Source organism: Monopterus albus, unplaced genomic scaffold, assembly GCF_001952655.1.
Source record: "Monopterus albus unplaced genomic scaffold, M_albus_1.0 scaffold22.1, whole genome shotgun sequence".
NCBI classification, from domain to species: domain Eukaryota; kingdom Metazoa; phylum Chordata; class Actinopteri; order Synbranchiformes; family Synbranchidae; genus Monopterus; species Monopterus albus.
Genome location: NW_018127902.1, coordinates 417,871 through 439,981, shown reverse-complemented (window position 1 = coordinate 439,981; position 22,111 = coordinate 417,871). Strand labels below are relative to the sequence as shown.

Genomic DNA, 22,111 nt, shown 5'->3' with positions numbered 1-22,111 from the left:
GACTCTCTAAGTCTCTGAACTCTACTGGAGGGATGAACATCATTCTTCCAAAAGATATTCCCTCATTTGGTGTTTTGATGATAGTGGTGGAGACACTGTCTAACACATCACTCCAAAATCTCCCACAGGTGATCAACTGGGTTGAGATCTGGTGACTGTGAAGGCCACGGCATATCATTGTCATACTCATCAGACCATTCAGTGACCCCTCGTGTCCCTATGGATAGGGACATATCCTGGAAGAGCCCACTCATTAGGATAGAAATGTTTCATCCTAGGATAAAGGTAATTTCTCAGAACAACTTTGTGTTGATTTGCAGTGACCCTTTCCTCTAAAATGACAAGTGGACACAATCCATGTCAGGAAAGGGTCCCCACAGAATAACAGAGCCACAGATTACCCTCATTGTAGGGAGGTCAAGCATTCAAGTTTTCCCTTTGTCACCCATCTGAATGTTATTATCATTAATTTGTTAAGATTAGCATGCAAACATAAAGGTACATATGTTAATGTTAAGGTTTAGTCCCCCTCACCAGGAGGATGAGGGAGAACTGAGATAGGACTCAAAATTGCTGACCCAGGTACTAGTAAAAAAGGTGGTTTAATGCAGAAAATGCAAAGTAACAAAAAAACAACGTATCATGGTCCATGTACATAAATCAGCAAAGTAGGGCAGAGATGGTGGTGGAGACCAGGACGAACGGGTGAGTAGAGCAGACTAACGGTAGGAACCAGGAGAGTAGGAGGATCAGGACAGACAGGTGAATAGACAAACAAACCAATAGGATTGGCGAACGAAAAAAGGAAATTTACAGCACAGGAACTGTCAAGTGTGGACGTTTAGAGACGTGTAACACAAAAAACATGTAACCAACATACCAAATGAGATCCACAGCACAGGAACTGTCAGCGTGGAAAACAAAATGACATATAATACATACCACGAATATAGGGCTGTTACGGGGTATGCAAGTTAATGCTCCGGCGACAACAGAGCGTCTGCCAGAGGTATAAATAAGGAGGAAGGTAATCATCGAGATGCACCCCAGCTGTGCGCACCGACAAATGAGTTGCTAATTACTGAAATGCAACACAGCTGGGGTGCAGATCCCGCAGGATCGAGAGAGCAGAGGAGAGAAAGGTGGAAGAGAGGCAGGTCGCGCCGATCGGACCTGACAGTTAAGGAGCATGCTAATGTGTTTTTTTTATGCCACATACATGTCCATCTATCCAACCATTAGCTTACATTTATGTGGGTCAGTCACAGTGACAGTAGGTTCAGCAAGGTGGTCCAGTTATCTCCTCCCTGGAAATGTGTTCCAGCTCCTCTAGGGGGATTCTGAGGCGTTCCCAGGCCAGATGAGAAATATAATCTCTCCAGTGTGTTCTGGGTCTGCCCTGGGGTCTCCTACCAGTTTGTAGTGGAAATAACTACACTTATGAAAATGAATATCAATATGTAATATTCAAATACCTCATTAGATTAGGGCACCAGATGGTTATAGTTCCATCAAGCTATTAAACAATTATTTAGAGTAATTAAATCAGTCTAAATCTGAAAATCGTAAATCCTATCAGTTCAGGGAACCTTCTTACTGGAAACAATAGAGACCAGAAATAACATAATGAAGTCAGTTAAAAGCTAAATAAATGTATGTACAATATGTACACAGGGAAAATGATTGGGATGAGAAACGTAATGCAAATGGTGCATTTGTGAATGCTCTGATGAATGAATGAATGTTATCAATGGTGGGAGTCAAAAATTGAGTTAAATTCTAGATCTAAATTCTGGGATCTAATCACAAATATGGAGGGAAAATAACTACAGATTGCTATAAGTTGTATACTTTAGTTTGGTAACTAATAGCTAGTAACTACAGTTTTCATGAGACATCAGTTAGCCAGAGTGCACTTAGCTGTTAGCAAAAGTTAGCCATTAACTTTGGAGCTTCCATGTTGCCAGGAAAGAAGTGCTGGTTTGGAGGTTCTTTGGGCCAGAGTTGAGTGGGATCCGGAGTGCCAGAATGGTTCCGAGCTGAGGACTTGGGACAAATCTGTCATCGCCAGCTTTCTGCGCTCACTTTCAGGAATGGAGCTATTTCTCCATTGACTGGTTCTCCTTTCAGAGTGCTGGCTTCACCAGGGGTCTTCTATTGCTGGCTGTTCAGAGATGTCTCGTTGGAAAACTATATACGTATATAATTTAACTGATCATTGCAAGATTGTTCTGGTAGTGTTTCTGGAGCTTAACAAAGGGTTTGGCTTAAGTAAAACTTGCTTCCAGCTTTGCTACAAAAAGTTTATCTTGTCTGGGATGTGTGGTCTAGGGGTAAGTCTGGGAAACGAGGGAAACTCATTTCGGCCCCTTGTATTTGTATTCTCATTTTTTCGGTCACTAACCACAGCTCGTGCCCATAGATAAGGGTTGGAGCATAGACTGACTGGTAAATTGAGAGATTTGCCTTTTGGTTCAGCAACTTCTTCACTACAACGGTCTGGTACAATGTCCACATTACTGCTGGTGCTGCCCCTGTCTGCCTGTCAATCTCATGCTCAATTTTACCCTCACTCATGTACAAGACCCTGGGATACTGTACTTAGACTCCTTCACTTGGGGCAGCATCTCATTCCCAACCCAGAGGGAGCAGTCCACTGTTTTCCAGCAGAGCTCCATGGCCTCAGACTTGGAGGTGCTCTCATCCCTGCCGCTTCACACTTGGATGCAAACTGCTCCAGTGTATGCTGGAGATCACAGTCTGATGAAGCCAACAAAACCACATCATCAGAAAATAGCATAAATGCAATTCCAAGGTCCCCAAACTGGGCACTTTCCTCCATCTTACTGCACCTTGAGATCCTGTCCATGAAAATCACAAACAGGATCAGTGACAAAGGGCAACACCAACTGGGAATGTGCTTGACCTCTTGCTGAGTATATGGACGCAACTCTCGCTCCATTATACAGGGACCGGATGGCTCGTACCAACGGCTCCGGTGCCCCATACTCCAGAAGTACCCACCCACAAGATCCCACAAGGGGGCCAGTCGTAAATCTTCTCCAAGTCCACAAAACATTTGGACTGGGTGGGCAAACTCCCAGGATCCCTCCAGTAACTTTACAAGAGTAAAGAGTTGGTCCATTGTTCCATGACCTGGATAGAACTTGCACTGTTCCTCCTGAATCCAATGTTCAACAATCAACATGCATGTCATAAGAATAAAGAAAGAGATACTGAAAGACTTTCATAACCACTATAGTATCTTTTTCCCCCTCAGAAGAACACCCATGGCAATACATTTAGTGCTGTTTTAGCTTTTTTCACTTAGCATTTCTCAGTAAATGTGCTCTCATGTTGCTATGGCTCTCTGGACTAGTTGTTCAGTGAGCGGATGAGAGTAGCAGCACACTCAGTGGATCAATCATTATCCTAACAGAAACATGAATTAGCTCTGAATGTGTGTACCTAACAGTCACTCACTTATCACCACTATTTGCCCAGAAAATACTCATTCAATCAAAATGTTGTCTTTTTGTTAACATAAGCTGCACAGAGTTTACAAAAGCAAATTTATTCCACTGTTGTGCTCCATTCTATACACTTCAGTTCCACACAGTTTCACTGTATACAGCAGCCTATACAGTATAAAAAGTTTTTGAAAATAGAGACCGGTTTAGATGCAAATTGATGAAATGATACCACCTTGAAAAATAGCACTGCTCACTGTTTCTTTTAATTATTTAAAGTAAAAAATAATAAACACAGGACATAATTTAGCAACATCTAGCAGTTTTTTGACCAGGGTTTCACTGCTGAAAGATTCCAGTATTTTGGGTGTATGAATGTTTGTGTCATCGGGAAACTATAGACAATTATGGGACTGTTGAAGTAGCTGTGTGATGGTTTACAAAAAAGTACTTAGCAATGACATTTAAAACATTAACTGTCTTGAAAGTTGGACTCTGGACTAAGGTTGAAGCAGATATCTTTGTTTGGTTTTATGACACTTTTGCATTTGTATAAATTTGCTTGTCTAATTATGACTTGGGTGCTGATGGAAACGGCCAGAAGCCAGTAATTATAACAACTCAATATGACTTGAATGTGGCATGAATTTGAAACAGAATCAGGTTTATTGGCCAGATGTGTTGAACACGAGGAATTTGACTCTAGTACAGTGGCTCTGAATCTTTATGTACAAGGCTCTTCCGTAAGGCAGTGAATAAACAAGCAAGATAAGATTAAGAGAACAAAAAAAAATGTGCAAACATTTCATCAGTCTGACAATGTAAAAGTGAGAAATGACAAGTTATGTCTGGTCACTGTTCACATGATAAACCCATGTAATAACAGCTAACAACAAACAACCTGATAAATTTCATCAATTTTTCATCCATCCAATTGTTTTTTATTTTACTTGAATGGAATTATTATAGCCTCATGGGGCTGCTAGTGTACCTTTTAGTCTTGTTTATATTTTCTATGTCATTACAAATGTCATGCTTTTAAAACATGGAGTTACTATGCATGTGAGAGAGGAATAAAATCCAGAGCAGGTGTGTGAATATGTATGAGACAAAGATAATTAGTATGTGTGCCTGTGTATGACTGTGAGAGTGACAGGAGATAGATGGGAGGCAGACACTGCATGGGTGCTGCTAAATCTGAGGGGATGACGGTGTGCATGTGTCTGTCATTTTGTTTCTATCCCTATGTGTATGTGTGAGAGTGTGTACAAGTGTTTCTCCGTGTCCCTGTGTGTGTGTGAAAAGATATTAACAACTTGTCAAGTTGTTTGCAGGTCTTCATCTGCTCGCTGCTCTGTGTTTATACTTAGGTTCAGTGTTGTTGAGCTTGTTTATTTTCCTGGACACAAAGGTTACTGTGCTTTTCTATTATCCCCTCTGCAGTATTGCATCATTAGAAAGGCTTCATAACATCTTTATTTGCTTTTGCTGAGGTCCCAGGGAGCATGCACTGTTAACCCAATCTATAAAAAAATGGCAGAAAAAATACTGAAAAATGAAATTTCTAAGCCACTCACTTTAATTCAGTTCAGTGGGCTCTATTCAGAGGCATTGTGTTTAAGTACCAGAGTGCAACTATGACACATGCTTGTGTGTGCATGGTTAATTTGGGGCTTATTTCAAGGGCTATGTAAACACTGTTCCCACGTGAACAGGTTTACATATATTAGTCCACTATAACTGCCCACACAGTCAAATGTTAGACTGAAACTATTCTCTGTTATAGTAGAATAATGTTAATTAGTAGCCAGTTATCAGAGGATTAATGTTATAGCCATAGAAACTTTTTATATATTCATATGAATGAATGAGAACTGCCATCAGACTCCTAAACAGCTGACAGGAGTTTACAATCAGGAATTACTTCATGTAATTCCACCTGCACTGTTACACTCTCAGTTTGCACATGCATAATTGTACATTCATTGCTGACTGTTGCACATACAGCTTCCGATGTAGCATACTTTCTCATTATTATAGTCTTATTATATTTCTAATCACTTGCTGTTTTTAAAGTGCCTTTATATTGTATTACTATTTATCTACTTTATATTAGATCTTGTATTGTTTGGCATTCATTGTGGACAGCAAAGTAAGAATTTTGCTGTGCAGGGAAACATGTTTTCTTACTGTGCACATGACAATAAACACTTTGACTTGACTTGACTTGAAAAATATAGCATTATCAAAGGACCTGTAACAGCTACACTATTTTTCATTAATGTTGCCAGCTATACTATGCGTACCAGTGCACCTCCACTAATTTCAGATGCATTTTGCTCTGGAACTGAAACTGTGTTTTGAGTGTCAGTGTCATTAGTGCTAGTTAGCTACTGTAGCTAGCATTTGTAGAAACCAAGTGAGGTGAATGTGGGCCTGGTTTTAGTATTGTTTTTAACTAATGTTACATCATTGAGAATGTTTTAGCTGTTCTAAAGATGACAGGACATTTTACTGCCTTTTCATTTTTATTAGTTAGTTAATGTTAGCTAGCAACACAACTATATTTGCTGTACTGCTGAAATGCTACTGGCAGGTACCAGCACTGTTAGTGTAATGTCTTCCTTGGGTCAGTGAAAGAAAACCTGAAAACAACAACAGAGACACTAACAGGAGGCTCACTGAGCATTTTCATACTAATGCTTTATTGGCAGAACACACACACACACACAGAACCAATCCCTGCATACCCTCATTGCTCTTTGTTTTACTACTGTCAGCCTCTAGGGGGCAGCTCTGATTAGTATTGGTGCAAGGCATTGTATACTACATCCCTCTTTTCCAGTATGATTAATAACCTACCACATGACTGTCATGACTCGGTACCTTTGCTAAGTCAAGCAGTGCCATGAAACCAACACCAATAACATATAAAGAACCTTAGCATGTATGAAGAAATATTTAATCTTCACAAAACATAAGATGCAGATGCACAAAGTAAAATGGTAAAAAGAAAAAGGGTCAGAGGTTCCAGAACTTAACCCTTGGTGGGGCAAGACCTTTACTGCCTGCCCATTTCATAGTTTTTAAATCTGACTGGAGGTCACACTGCCCTGCCACTTCTGGTGCACAGAGTCGCAGAGGGCACTGAGGTAGGTGGAGGGGTCTGGTCATGAAGTGCCAGCACATAGAGCAGGTCAGGTTCCGGAAGGTCCTCATCAGTACCAACTCTCTCATCATGAACAGCTTTAATCAGATGATGTCTGTTGCACCAATAGATCTGTCTAGATGGTGTCACAACATCGTAGGCTTTCAGTTCTGCCCTCGTGGTCATGACCATGGCCGGTTGTTTGTAGGTGTTGCAGCTTCCTGTGAACATTCTGTGGTACCAAGGGCATCAGCACTTAACTGATACAGGGCAGTGTGCTTCAGAGGACCCTGTTCATCAAGATCTGCGCTGGAAAAAAACTCCAACCTTGTTAATTGTGTGTTCCTTATTGAAAGAAGAGCCAGGTGCAGGCCTGTGCCAGTCTCTTCAGCTTTTTTCTGCATGTGTTTGACAGTCTTAATGGTCCTTTTGGCCAGCACATTGGATGTGGGTATGAAGGGCTTAAATTAATCATCTTTATTCCCCAGTTGTCTGCAAAACATATCATCTCTGAACTGAACTGGTAAACGGAATATGGTCACCTTTGGGATGCCATGTTGTATGAAAATCCTTTTTAGTTTGCCAGTGACAGTGTGTGCTGTCTTGTCCTTGATGTGTAGCACCTCTTGGTATTGGTTGTGTAATCCTAAACTAGGAGGTAAGCCTGGTCTCTGAGCTTGAAGATGCCTGCTGCAACCTTGAGCCAGGGAAGTTCAGGGATATCAGAAGAGCCTCTGTGGTTCCGCAGGAGGAGCTGTTGGCATGTGGTATATTTTTCAACCAGCTGCTCAATGTCCTTTGTTAGCCCGGGCCAGTAAAGCAGCTTCTGTGCATGGGCTTTTGTGTGCTGCATGCCTTGGTGTGCTGCATGTAACTGTTGAAGCATGTCTGATCTCAGCTGGGCTGGGATAATTATTTGATCACCTGTCATGAATATACATCCTTCATTGTGATTGTGTGCCTAATTGGCCAGTACTGATGTAGCCTGGGGTCGAGTTGTTTTGTATTTGCATTTGTAGTGTGTTGTCAGCCTGAGTGGCTTCTCTCAAATGATGTAACATGTCAGTGCTCATGGAATCTGTCATGGTTATGCCATAGACCACTCTTTCATCTGTGACCTAATCACTCTCTAACAGTTCCCCTGGTGTGACAGCTCTTGAGAGGGTGTCCGCTATGGCCATATGCTTTCTGGGAGTGTAGGTCACTTAAAAATCATACCTTTGTAACTGCAGAAACATTCACTGGAGTCTAGAGGGACCTTTGCTGAGAGTTTTTTTTGAAAATGCACTCAATGAAGGGTTTGTGGTCAGACTGCACCTGTACGGCATGCCATATTATACATATTGATGGAACTTCTGCATGGCAAACACTACGGTTAGGAGTTCCTTCTCAATCTGTGCATATCTTTGCTCTGAGCCTCTCAAAGTTCTTGATGTGTAGGCCACAGGATGTTCTTCTTTAAATAGGCACATCCCAAGACCATCTTTTGATGCATCAGCCTGTACAACCAGTGGCTTAGTTGGGTCATAGACTTGAAGCACCAGTGCATGTATCAGAGCAATTTTCAGCTTCTGGAGGGCCTCTTTGTTCTCAGGTTGCCACTGCTAGGCAACATCATTGCGGGAGCAGCTGTTGCAGTGGAGCTGTGAGTGAGCCTTCAGCTGGGGTGTATTGTGCCAGGCATCGTGTCATGCCCAACAGTCTTTGTAGTGCAGGTTTGTCTTCAGGCGAGAGGATTTCCACTATTACTTGCACCCTGGACTCATATACTTGCTCTCTTGCTGGTGTGATCACATGCCCCAGGAACTTGACAGTGTCCACCTTCAACTGTTTTTTATCTTTGTTGAGTTTCACACAGGCTTGGTCAGCCCTCTACATCACCTTGTGGAGAATGTCGTCATCTTCCTCTTCTGTTGAGGCTGCAATGACCATGTCATCTACGACTATGTGGACACCTGGAATGTCACCAAATGTGTCACTGTTGTGTTGCTCAAACACTAAGGGGTAAAGCTCCACTAGCTCTGCCTTTGTTGCTGGAGACTTAAATCTCACTGGACTGGCAGTGTCTAGGGCATCAATTCTTTTAATGAGCGTAGGATTGGTGTATGGGAGTGTCTGGTCACATAGAAGAGTAGCTCAGTCCGGAACTTTCACATGGCATTTGGTAGCCTAACTGACCTGACTGATTTATTGTCTTGTTTTGTTGTAATTTGTCACCAGTCGTTGCTTGTATCTGAGACGTGGCTGTTTCAGCATCCCTGTATATGTCTACCGTCGTTTCTAGGGTGAGGTTTGGCTCCCTTAGCATTCTCTCCTTAAGATGCTGATCAGTAATAGTGAACACAACCTTGTATCTTATATCACTTTCTAAGCTTCCAAACTCGCAATCTGCTTTTTTGTTTCAGCTTATTCACTAACTCATCTACAGTGATTGAATCAGTCATGGCGTGAGCCCATAACTGATGTCTTTCAAACACAGTGTTCTTCTTTGGCTGACAGTATGACCTAAAAGCTGGTAGTATTTTATCTACTGTTTCTGTTCCAAAGTCAATGCTGAGTGTGTTGTAAACCTTTATTGCCTCTGCTCCTAGCGCATGCAATTAAATGGCTATTTTCACTTTCTCTTGCTTCCAACGCCACTCACAGTCATGTAAATATGAAAACGTTGTTCCCATTGACTCCAGTTCACACTTATACGTATGTCCAGATAAAAGTAGGGGCTATGTTAACATCCTTATGGTAGACTCAGTCTCGTGCCATTCTTGCTTGACGAGCAAAAATGCCTAGCCTCAGTCATAGCAGTTTAGTATTAGCTCATAAACTGCTTTGGTATCTCTTGGAACTCATGGCAACTCACTGAGACTCAATCCCACTTCTGACACCATGTAATGTCTTCCTTGGGTGAGTGCAAGAAAACATGAAAACAACACCAGAGACACTGTCTATACTCAGGAGACTCACTGAGTGACGCTTTATTGGCAGAACACACACACAACCTCACACGCTGTGTTTTCACTGTTGGGCCGGTAGGCATACTGCAGGGGGTCCAGGGTGTCCGGCATATGGCCCGCATTCAGAGCAGTATACCGGACACTCTGGAACCCCTGCAGCATGCCAACCGGCCCAACAGGGCCACCTCAGATGCCATCGCGACTGCCCTCCACTATTCCCTTTCTCACCTGGAAAATGGAGACTCCTATATCAGGATACTCTTCATTGACTACAGCTCTGCCTTCAACACAGTTGTCCCCCACAAACTCACCCACAAACTGTCCACACTGGGTCTGCACCCCACCCTCTGTGACTGGCTCCTGGACTTTCTGTCTGGCAGGCCTCAGACTGTCAGGATTGGCAATAGGACTTCAGTCAGCATTGTTACAAACACTGGCACCCCACAGCGATGTGTTCTCAGTCCCATCCTCTACACCCTGTTCACTCACGACTGTGTCGCCTCCCACAAAGATAACATCAACCTAAAGTTCGCGGACGACACTGCAGTGATAGGTCACATCACTGGCGGGGACGAAGCAGCCTACAGGAGGGAGGTGGCCAGTCTGGTGTCATGGTGCAAGGACAATAATCTCAGCCTCAACACGGACAAGATGAAGGAGGATGATAGTGGACATGAGGAAGGAGAGAAGATCTCATTGGCCACTCTTCATCCGGAGGCTTGAAGTGGTGAGGGTGAGCAGCTTCAAATACCTGGGCATCCACATCAGTGAGGACCTCACTTGGACACTTAACACCACACAGCTGGTCAAGAAGGCCCAACGGCGGCTGTACTTCCTGAGGAGGCTGAGGAGGTTTGGCATGTCGCCTAGGATCCTCAGCAACTTCTACAGCTGCAACGTCCAGAGCATCACTGTCTGGTATGGCAGCACTACTGCTATGGACCGCAAGCACCTGCAGAGAGTGGTAAAAACTGTGGAGAAGATCACCAGGACTCAACTGCCCTCTCTGCAGAGCATCTACCACTGCAGAGACTGCAGAAAAGCTGCCTCCATCCTGAAGGACCCCACCCACCCCCCAGTATGGACTGCTCACACCTCTGCCCTTGGGCCGAAATGCAGGACCCCTAGACTGAAAAATTCTTTCTTTCCGACTTCCATCAGACTACTAAACAGCTGACAGGAGTTAACCATCAGGAATTACCTCATGTAATTCCACCTGTACTGTTTACATTCTCAGTTTGCACATAATTACACATTGACTGTTGACTGCTGCACATGCTGCTCCCATGCAGCATACATTCTCTTATTATATTCTTATATATTTTTTATTATATTGCTGCATTTGCTGCCTAAAGTGCCTTAGATTTAGTGTTACTTATTTATCTACTTTATATTTCATTTGTATTTTGTGGCATTCATGTGGACGGCAAAGTAAGAATTTTATTGTACAGGGAAACACATTTCCTAAATGTGCATGTAACAAATAAACACTTTGACCTTTGACCTTCATTCCATGGGGGGACTTTACATTGACTTACATTCATTTCCTTAACCATAACCACTACTTCCCTAACACCTAACCTCATCCTAACCCTAAAATTCTGTCATTTCCTTGTGGGGACTAGCTTCTGGTCCCCACACGGATGGCCGAGTCCCCACAGTGTGTGTGTTAACAGGTTTCGGACCTCATGATGTAAGTAATACAAAGGCACGCACACACACACACACACACACACACACAAGCCCTACATATGCTTGTCATAAATAATTAAACACACCTTAAATTTTAATATGACAACTTAGACCATTCCATTTAAGCTAATATAACCACTGGAGCTGGATCAGTTGCCCTCTATATCACCCACTCCCACAATCATCCAAGGAACATTGTCAGTGTGTATAGCTAATGGACAGGTGCGCAATCAAATCTCTAAACAACTGACATTGAAGATGAGTGTGTGCCAAATAATGGCAATATAAAGATGCAAATTAAAAATCAGTGTGTTTGGTGTATACCTGGGAAATAAGTATAAAGTTAAGTCAAATTTTATTTAGACCTGGTTAATGTCACAAATTACAAACAACACAGAAATGCATTGTACTGGAAAGTTTAAAACTGTCATCATTACTGTCATTGCTGTTCTTCTCTCTAGCTGCACTAAAACCCACATGGGGCAAAGAAAACAGAAAAAAAAGTCCTTCTGAGCAAACATGTCTGGACCCATGATTGTGTTACATGAACCCAAATTAGAAAAAAACAAAGACTGCAAAAAATGCCCAAATCTCTAACTGAACTGGAGTAAATTGACACAAATGTACCCGAGCACATAAAATGATTTGACACTCCCCATTTGGTAATGTGCTGCCTCATCCAACTTGAAAATAGGTCCTAATCATTACATGTAAAACATCCATTCGCAGAATTAGGAGAGGACCATTTATTTTTTCTATGGTGATAATATTTAGGACATGCAAATATGTACAAAATGGTCCACAGTGTACAACTAAATCTGTGTTGAAACCAACATTAGCCGGTTGTAAAAAACTGAAGTTCCTCATTCAGTTAAGTGAGGCCCCTTCAAGTACATCACAGGGGTGATAACGCAGAAGCTTCAGGTAGCACTAGTGTTGAATCTGGTTCAGTTTTTGATGGAATGCAATACAACATCATTCGACAAGCTGCTTCACTGGCCAAACACTTGAAACTGCATACCAGTCAAACTGCTTTGCAATGTGAATGACATATTTCTACACAAAGGTTTTACAAAACACTACTTGCTTCCCTGAGTGGTAAAATTCCTAAGTATTTTGGTGTCTGATGAACCTTGAGACTCACAGATCTTTTGCTCAAACTGCACTTCCTGGATTGCATTTCATGTTTATGCATAAAAGGTTTGGTACTCAAGGGATTCTACCTTCTATTCCATAATGCATATGTGTCTGTATAGTTTTCACAAAATAACACTGTTAAAACCAAATTCCTTTTTGACTCATATTGAGTCCAAATCTCTCCAGCCTCCCTGTATAGCCAAGGGTGGCTTAATCTATGCTCAGCTTCCACTCACTCTGTCACTTTGAATCTAAGTCTCATCAGCTGGCTCAACATGTTTCACTGACCTCAGGAAGGTCCCAATCACTGTCAGACCACCTAACTGGATGTGGTAGGCAGCTGGGATTCTGAAATGAGGTGGGGCTGCATTTAATCTTTATTATTAGACAATAATTAACTTGGAGAAAATGACCCTTCCTGATTAGAGCTGTGTGTGGGGAGAAAGGTGAAGTTATGCAGTGAACACAGACAGGTGGTTATAAGCATCAATTGACCCAAACCCCAAAAAATACAAGAGCACTCCCTGAAGGAACAGCTGCAAATATGTACCTATGTCCTTTCCTTTTACACTTTTTCACCCGGTTTATGATTGATTGATTTAGTTTCAGAAATACAGAAGGAAAAAGAGAAACTAAAGCCATTTATTTTAGAAAATGGAGACTATTTTCTTTGCCATCACCTAAATATCTACTTAAATTCTACACATAAATAAATGACATACTATTCAGTACATCATCCTGGTGTTGTAGAACTTGACAGAGGGAGACACATATCAAACAATAAAGAATTCATTTGAATGAATGTATCTGGCATTGTGTAGTCTATCAGACCAACAGTGAAATGTATTATTTTCAATTATTATTATTTTCAGAAGAATTCAATTCAAAGCAAATAACAAAAGAAGAACATTACCTTCCTCTTGTTGTTAGGGCTCACATACAAATAGCTGAGTATTGTCTTTGCTCCTACTTTGTCATTCAGCTTCTGGTACGTTGCTCCGTAGTCAGTTGACCTGAAATTTAATCAGAAAGGTCTGATCAACACTTGATGAATAACTTGTAGCAATTAAAAGTCCCCTCTTGAGAATTCATTGTGAGAGGGGAAAGATCACTGATGTAATGAAGTCCATTCTCTGCTAAATGCAGAACATGAACCCCGGCGGGAGTACAGGGCCATGTCTTACGGTCGCTGTATGGCAGCTTCAGCTGGTGTATTTATAGTGCACAAAACAGCACATCCTGAAACCTGGGCTGCCACTGAATATTAAAGAGTTACCCAAAGTAAAAATAAACAAATAAAAGCAGTGACAGTTAATGTTTAACTCCTGCTTAGCTCACCATACACATCGCCAGAGCTATGCTGCTGATTCACAGTGTCTACATACAAGGGCACACACACAGGGAGCTTTTTCCTCCAAATGTTCATTCTTACTGCCTCAGTACAAATCATACTCTCTGATAATGCAAACTTTTGCTTTCCACTGTAGCACAAATGCTGCTAAAATCAAGGTTTTATAAGTGAAATTTTAAGATTCATCAGAAGGCTCCATTTCCTAAGTGCAAAGGAATAAACAGCATCAGAATTAAACTCCCTATTTGCCAGGTGCAATAAACACACTGTCAAGTGTGTTTTAGTGGCATTCATGCTGAGATGTAAACAACTTTAATGTTAAGAGGCACAGGGATCAACAGTTCAGAAGCTTTAACCAGACGGCAGAAATGTTAAAGAACTAGATGAACAAGAGGAACATGAAAATATGGAGAAAACATAGTATGGAGAATTGAAGAAAATACTGTTTTCAAGATTGAAGTAAAGCAAAGTGCAACAGAAATGGAAATTGCTAACACATTGTTTTAGCTAAATGATATATTAATAAGCCAAATCAGCACCTTTTTACAGTGGATTACAGCAATTATATGTGTATTATATTTACACCATAATATTTCTCTCAACTTTGTTTAGTACAAAAATTAGAACGTGAAAGTGAAAACTACTTTATTCTTTGTCTTTCCTTTCTTCTACTAAAGTATATAGGGTTTCTGACATGAAGAAATGCAGTTGCTAGACATTTGTAGGTGTGACATGAACCTGTGATTTATCTTTTTTTTTGGCCATTTTAGTGCATGGGGTTGTGATCAAAACATTGAAGTAACATTGATTTTTAAGACATAGCCAACTTTATAGCAAACAGGCACTTACTGTATTTACACGTCAACAAGATGGCACGAGATGGTTCTGGCCACCTGGTGAATGTTCACCATGTTTTAGCTATGTTTTTTGGACTCTACTTTGATCTCTACCAACTCCTTTTGCTGATAAACGCTACTCTGTGTTCACCAGCTAGTCCCCAACTGTGTTTGTCTGCAGGTAGAAAATGGCTGGCTGAAATCACCACCAGTGAAACTGAATCAAAACAGTACTTTACAGACTTAAAAATGAGCACACTATAAAGCTTTGTAAAGCTGATTCAGGTGATGATTCTAAGTTCATCAGTGTGAATGACCTCATTTACATTGTGGCATTGTTTTGATAGGCAAAGAAGGGTTCACTCCACTTCCCAGGGTGGTGATCTCTGTGCACATATTGTGTATAGCCCCCAGCCTGCCTTTGCTTCCAGTTAAGATTTAATAATAATGATATTTTAAACAAGAATGTTTGTCCAACAGTATGGTTTGATCCTGTCCTGTTTCAGTGTGACAGCATCCTCAAGGCAAGGCAAGTTTATATAGCACATTTTCATACACAAACGCAATTCAAAGTGCTTAACACAATGCACACAGAAAGAAAACATGATAAAAACATGAATAAAACAGCAGCTAAATTGGATAAAACATGAACAAAGCCAGGTCTGAAAAGAAATGGTTTTTCCTGTTTGGTGTAGAAGAGCCTGACTGGTCTGAGCTGATCCTCTTCCAACAGCTTTGGAATGAACTGAAGCATAAACCAACGCATGACTTATCGCCCAGCATCACTGGCAGACCTCACTAGTGCTCTTGTGACTGAGTGGCAACAGATTTCTGCAGCCAGGTTCCAAAATCTTGTGGAAAATCTTCCAAAAAAATGGATGCTGCTACAGAAGCATATTAATACCCACTGATACACAGACATACACAACTCTTCACAAACAGTAGATGGAAACATTTTGGATGAGTGACCAACTGAGCTGGTGATATCCAGCATCCTGATTTCAGTGAGCTGAAGGAGGAATGTATCATAAAGATTAAAAAGCTCTTCATCCTGGCTTGTTTATCTGTATACACTAACTGACTAAAAATACAGTACCTTATGAGAGTGTGGTTTCAGAGTCACAAATGGTTGTTGTTAATTTCATGTTGAAGAAGACTTCCAATTTAGCTTTTAGAAAACGACACACATTTGTTCTAAAATGGGAATTATTACTTGATAAGAACCTGCTGAAGCATATAAATAAAAAAACACAAAAGAATTCAACTTTTGTGTAAGTAATACATCTAATAATATTTCATCTTTTTTTATTCTGAGCCAGTATGATTAGATTACGATTAAATTGATACAGTTTCACATGTTTCATTTCTTTCCCAAAGCTTTGCAGCTGCTTTGCAGCTTTAATTTACTGTATGACATATGTCTATATTCAGATCCACTTCATCCCTTCTAGGTCATAGTTGGCGCCTTACATTCATCTTAGAACTGGAGTAACGGCTTTTGTCAAACATGACTGGTAAGCAGAGTCATTTCATAATTTCTTAAACTAGTCACTTTCTATATTAATAGTATTTTCAGCAACCTCTATACAGAGAATAAAACCAACAATGAATTGCCTTTACTCATAGTTAATGGCCTTCATTGTGACAGTCTTGGATTAGCTTCTTCATCTGTGTCTTGAACCTCTTGTGTTGATTAAAAAGTTAAAAACACATCAGTGAAACACACCACTACACTGGGCGACATATTTCTTCATTAGCAAACACCAGACCAGAGCGTGACAAGCTAGCAGAATGTAAACAAAGTTGAGGGCTTATGCAAGATCTAGCACATGCACAGTTGACTCTGACTTGCGCTAACTTCAAGAAATTATGGCTGCTCAGAGTCTTTGGGGAAATATAGTCAGGTCTGGGCTTTTGTCATAAAAAAAACATCACCCAGTGGGGCAGTGTGTTTCCCTGATGTGTTTTTAATCATTTTTGAACAACAATAGAGGTTTATCACACAGACTAACAAGCCAATCCTGGACTGACAGACATTAACCGTGAGTAGGGGCAGTTCACTGGTGATTTTAGTCTCTGTATGGAAATTGCTGAAAATACTAATAATATAGAAAATGATTGGCCTTATCCTTTATTCAGCTGAATAAAGACCATCTTTGGATGAATGCTGAAATATCCAAGTGTAAGTCAAAATGTTTTAATGTGAAATCCATGTTCAATTGAAATGTAGCATTTCAGACTACCCCTGTAAGTCTGGAAAACTGAGTCTGAGCTGTCAGGTCTAATTTATTTTGAGCAGCCTGAAGCTCAATCAAGGAGCCATTCTAATTTCACATGAAAATAGAGGGAAAAGCCCAAAAGCATGCAGATTTTAAAAATGCAGCAAAGTCCCTCGTGCGACTTCAAATGAAGCAATCACTCACATCAACTGATGCTGTTTTTCTCTTCACCTTCTTTCCATGTAGCTGTTAAATCCAGACTAATGTTCTTGTTTGAAGTGCTGTGGGTTTTCTGAGAGCTTCAAGCTTACAAACAGCCATGAAAAATGAAATATTCATGGAACACTGGAAATTTTGTCTCACTTATTAGCCCTTTGAGAGTTCTCACAGGTTTGCTCAGTGGTGAGCACCACCACCAGACAAACCTTTCCTGAGTGAGTCCAGTATCATCAGTACTCAGGACCACAGGACAATGACATCATCAGGGTATTGATCAGCTCCTCTGAGGCCCCTGTCACAGAATCACCAGATTTAGAGTCCAATGACTTATTTTTAGTGGCACAGCAACTTTCATCATGAACCAAATAAATGGCCCCAACCTGAGCAGGCCGATGAAAGCAGGAAGATGAAAGTTACATTAAATAGAAAATGGTGAGTTTCTGAAGGACGACAACTCTCAACAAAACCTGTCCGCCTTGCTGGTGGCTTTTGAAAGGCTATTTAGTGAGGGTGTAAAATGCATGTCTGACCACATTGCTGTGATTTCATCTGTTTTGAGGATGTTAGGTGTACAGGCATTGGTGGTGAGCCAATACTTCAGGCTGTCTACAAACTGTATTAAATGGAGGAAGCTGATGAAACATTGTTCAAGCAAACAAGAATGATTTCCGCCCTATCACAGCAATAAGGCTCACTGCGGAAAATGAATTCTGGATATACTTGGAGAGTGACTGAACTATTCCCGATTACATTTTGAAACATACTCTTTCACTCACATAGACAAATTAAGCAAAAGCCTAAAACCTCATTCATTCAACCCTCCTCTTCACTTTCTCTGAAATAGATTAGAATTATGGTCACTTATTAAAGGGCGTATTAGATAGAGTTTCAATTATAACTTCCAGAGTCTACTATACACTGACAGGCAGCTACTACACAGCATTTACATTCTCCATGGGGAGTTTGATTAACTGTGGTTTGGAGGATGAGAGCTGCATGCATCTCAGGATAGTTAACCTGGGGTGACTCACTGCATTAGTGTGCAGAAAACACCAGCAGCACTGCTTGAGACGCTGGACAAATGGCAGCTGTGCAGAGTGTTCTAGGATGAATTTATGAAACCCTCAGCATGCTACGGCAGTATTTCTTCAGGAGTAGCAGGCTAAATCATACCCTTCATTCTTTCCCTCCCACATCTGCAAACCCTTTCCATCATATTTCTGCCATCAGGTTTTGTGGCAAACTTCCATTCTTAAAGCTACACTAAACCAGAGTGTGTTTTAAATGGTGAGGTTGGAGAATGTAAAAGAAGAACATCCTAGCATCCTTAACAAACGAGTTTGGGGATAATCTGCTGTCATATACCGAAAGATGACTGAGCTGTTAACCTGATGACCAGTGACTGATTAACACTGGTGTTCTGGGAAACTCCTTTCACTTTATTTTCAAAATAGAGTTTACAAAAGTGAATGTATTTCAGGCCCAATTGCATTTATCTTGAATTTATTGTTTTTACTTTTACTTTTAGTCCTGTACAGGTGATTAGTTATGACATTACACATATAGAAATTAGTAGAGATGCCCTGATTGCAACTTTCTGGGCTGATTTGAATTTCTGATTTTTTTTCCCCAAGTCTGACCTGCTGATTCAGATTTTAGCTGATACTGATTTTTCTTTCTAACAACTGTAATTGACACCATACACAGACATTTTTGTAGCTTTAATGAAAAAATAAATTATAATATAAATAAAACACTGTATTAAAGTTATACATGTCCGTCTTTCTCTCACATCTTTTTCAAATCTCCAACTAAAAACGAAGTGCAATATTTGTGTATCTCCAAATATAAACAGGCATAACAGGTAATAGAAACAGAAGAATATCTGTTACTACTGAGTCCACAGTTCTTTTTGAAGTGTATAGTTTGTATTTGCTGTGTTTTACCACAGGTTGGATACACTATACATATACATGCATTTCATGTGGAGCCAGTAGTTTCCCCTTCTCCAAGGTGTTTCTATAGGCTCCTCTGTGTGCTGTTTGTTTAACAAGTTCTTCCAACGCACGAGTGAGCAGGCACCCTGCACAGACTGGATGCGAACTTTGCTCAAGGTGCTATGTCAGGGGTCGCGCAATGTTGTTGTCGCTATTTGTTTAGTTACAATTGGCTCCACATTTAAGCTAGCAAGCAAACAATGTCGCTTTCGAAAGGCCTAAAGAGGAAAGTTGACAACGAAAACAGGACATATAAAGAAGAAAGGAAGGACAGGTATGCTTTCATCCTACCTGGTTTTGTGAACGCCAAGCCTGTGTGTCTCATCTGCAACGAGGTAGTCGCCGTTTGCAAAGAATACAACATTAGACGACACCACGAGACAACACGAAGCTTTCAAGGTGTCTTTTCCACCGCAAAGTGAGGCATGAGAAGTTACAAGGCGCGGAGTCTGTGTGCGCATTCTGGCTCGCGTGCTCTGAGGATTACAGCACACTCAAGGAGCTTGCTTTTTATGTGCAACTATGTTTCCTTCCACCTACACCTGTGAGGCAACTTTCTCCATAAATGCCATAAAGACGCAGGAGCGAAACCGAGTGACGCAAAAAACTTGTAGAATGCCCTGCGCACATCTCTAACACCAGACATACAGAAAATGGTGAAAGAAGGGAAATACCAGTTTTCCCACTGAGTCTTTCAAATGTTGTAGTTATCGATCCGTTTTTTTAGTGTTCATATTGGCCGTTCTGTGTTTCTGTCTTTTAGGATCACATTGAATCCCGCTTCAAATTAGCACTTAATTCGACATAACCTAGCAACTTTCTAACCAGGCTTTATCTACTTTTCATCATAGACAGTTAACAAGAACAGATTTTTGTTTTTCCTCTCTGTACATTTATCAAGTGGAATCACATACAGTAGCTTCGCATTCAGAGTTAATTATTTTATGTTTTAATCTTAAAAAATTGAGATATCTCTACCCCATGGAAGTGAATGTAATTTATTGTGCCTTTTCACATCATTTCATTGACTTTGTCTGGAGCTACCTAAGACTCTAAAAATTGCTTCATGTTCAGTCTGAGCAGGCCTTTGGAATTCTGCCTCCCAAACTAATAACTTGCTGGCTCCAAACTATTTTGCTTGTGTAAAGCTTTTGGACAAGTACCAGTCAGTAATGGAGGAAAGAAAGCAAAAGTATACTGTAGATTCAGGTCTCAGGTCAGGCTCGGTTCTCCAGTCTGGCAATATCAGTTGGTGCAGCCAGGATGGGTTTTAAGACTCAGGTAGAGGCCCAGTTGAAGTCCCTCCAGAACATAAATGACTAGGAGTTTGTGAATAGAAGAAGTAAAAAAAAGAAAAGGACATCAATATCAAAGCTTACCAACATGAGATCTTTCGCTTCCTGTGCCCTTTGGCATAAGTCAATGCCAGACAGGTTAACAGTGCGAGCTCACATCACAATTCCTAAGTATATATGTTTCAAGCTGTTACCTCATGCTGCTATTTGGGGCCACAACAAGCAGAAATGCCTAGTTTAGCTTCAAACTCTCCCTGAGGAGTGCTGGATTTCTGGCAGGCCAATAATTGGCTATCTTAAATGCAGTTATCTGTTGCTTTTCTGCTCCATCTATCTCCTGGCTGTAAATTGCCTACTAATGATCTGCACTTTCATGATGGTCTTCACTCTTTCAAAATGCATATCATCAGTTGGCTCATCTGTCTTTCTGTCACTTTGTCTGCTTATCACATGCACCTTTAATCATTCGCCCAATCCTAGCAGCTCTGTTTTCTCAAGGTATCAGATTTATCACACCGCAAGTAAAACGTCAGTAGTAGATGCACCATTACGAGGGTAATGTGGTATCATCAGAGACACAGAGCAATATAGCTTCACTTGGGCCTCTATGAGGTGTCATATAATGGTACATTTACCCTAGCTGTGGGTGAGAGCTTAAGCCTCCAGGCAGCCTGTATGCATTGTTTGCTCTGTGAACCTACTGGAAATACTATCCCCAAGTAAAGGCAGTTCTACATCAGTCAATATTTGTGACAACTTGCCAAAACTACACAAGAGTAGTTCACTGAAATGTTCTTGTTTAGTTTGAGATTCATCAACTACAATTATATGAATCTGTTTCAAAATCCTCCAGAAGCTCATGTATTGATTTATATGGTGTGGTCTTTGCATACAATTCCATGATACAATATCAATACAGGTATTTCAAATTGTTCTATTATTACAATGGTTTGTATAAATAAAGCTGCTCTATTGATTATGGCAGGGAAGACAATGAGCAGCAGCAAGTCCAAATACATTTTACTACTCTCTCTCTCTGATTCTGCCCCAGCAACATGAAGACTAGATGCACAGAGAAACAGCCATCTAAAGCTTGACTAGATCTCTGCAAAGTTCAGAAATAAACCTTACAACAACACCTTCATGTGACAGTGAGCTAGAGCTACAGAGCCAGCTGTATGAGTTGCAGGGAGACCAAGAATCTGTCCGTTTCCTTTGTGCTTGACCTCCTCATTTATTTAAAAACACTTCAAGATGTAATGCCTATATTTTAATAAACCCTTGAAGATGTGCAGTGAATGGTAGATTGGAGCAGATTTGCAAGAGATATTAGAGTTAGCATTGACTACTACATTATCAGTTCACCTTGTATAAATCCATAAGTGACAGTCCCTACATGCCTGAGTCAAACTGGATTTCACTTCACTTCCAGTCAGAATGAATTCATGCAGAATTCAGTCTAACTGAAGTAAAAAACACTATTTCCTGCCTGGGTATACTGTATGTCAATTTTGCCTGGCATATTTTGATCAAACAGTAGCTTCAGGACTGTATAGAGATGTGGACAAATGGCGCTTGGCTGGCACCTCTCTTACTCACCTGTTAGCTTTGTTCACCTGTTATCATTCTTGGTGGTATAGTACATAGTGTTTATATATTCTTTAGAATTCGCAGCACAGCTCCACCCAGCCTCAACCTATTTTATGCAATAACCATGGCCAGAGGGATAATTTTTTAGGGTTGTCTGTCTCTCTCCAGCCGACCTGATCTTTTGAATGTGATACTGTCAGGAATGC

General features: G+C 40.8%; 1 protein-coding gene and 1 long non-coding RNA gene across 6 annotated transcripts in view; one reads left to right on the top strand and one right to left on the bottom strand.

Moving 5' to 3' along the window:
* The window catches only part of sorcs1 (sortilin-related VPS10 domain containing receptor 1), a 195,071-nt gene that overhangs the window by 74,832 nt on the left and 98,128 nt on the right, over positions 1-22,111 (bottom strand). For 4 of the 5 annotated variants that reach the window (XM_020594144.1, XM_020594146.1, XM_020594147.1 and 1 more), the window contains exon 3: positions 13,312-13,411. In XM_020594144.1, the coding sequence (XP_020449800.1) occupies positions 13,312-13,411 (100 nt within the window). Of the gene's footprint in view, positions 1-13,311; positions 13,412-19,311; positions 19,936-22,111 lie in introns of those variants that run through there. The other variant, XM_020594149.1, reaches the window with a different exon arrangement.
* The window catches only part of LOC109956799 (uncharacterized), a 4,257-nt gene continuing 1,340 nt past the window's right edge, over positions 19,195-22,111 (top strand). Inside the window, exon 1 of the long non-coding RNA XR_002274470.1 lies at positions 19,195-19,294. This is a non-coding gene — a long non-coding RNA (uncharacterized LOC109956799). The remainder of the gene's footprint in view (positions 19,295-22,111) is intronic.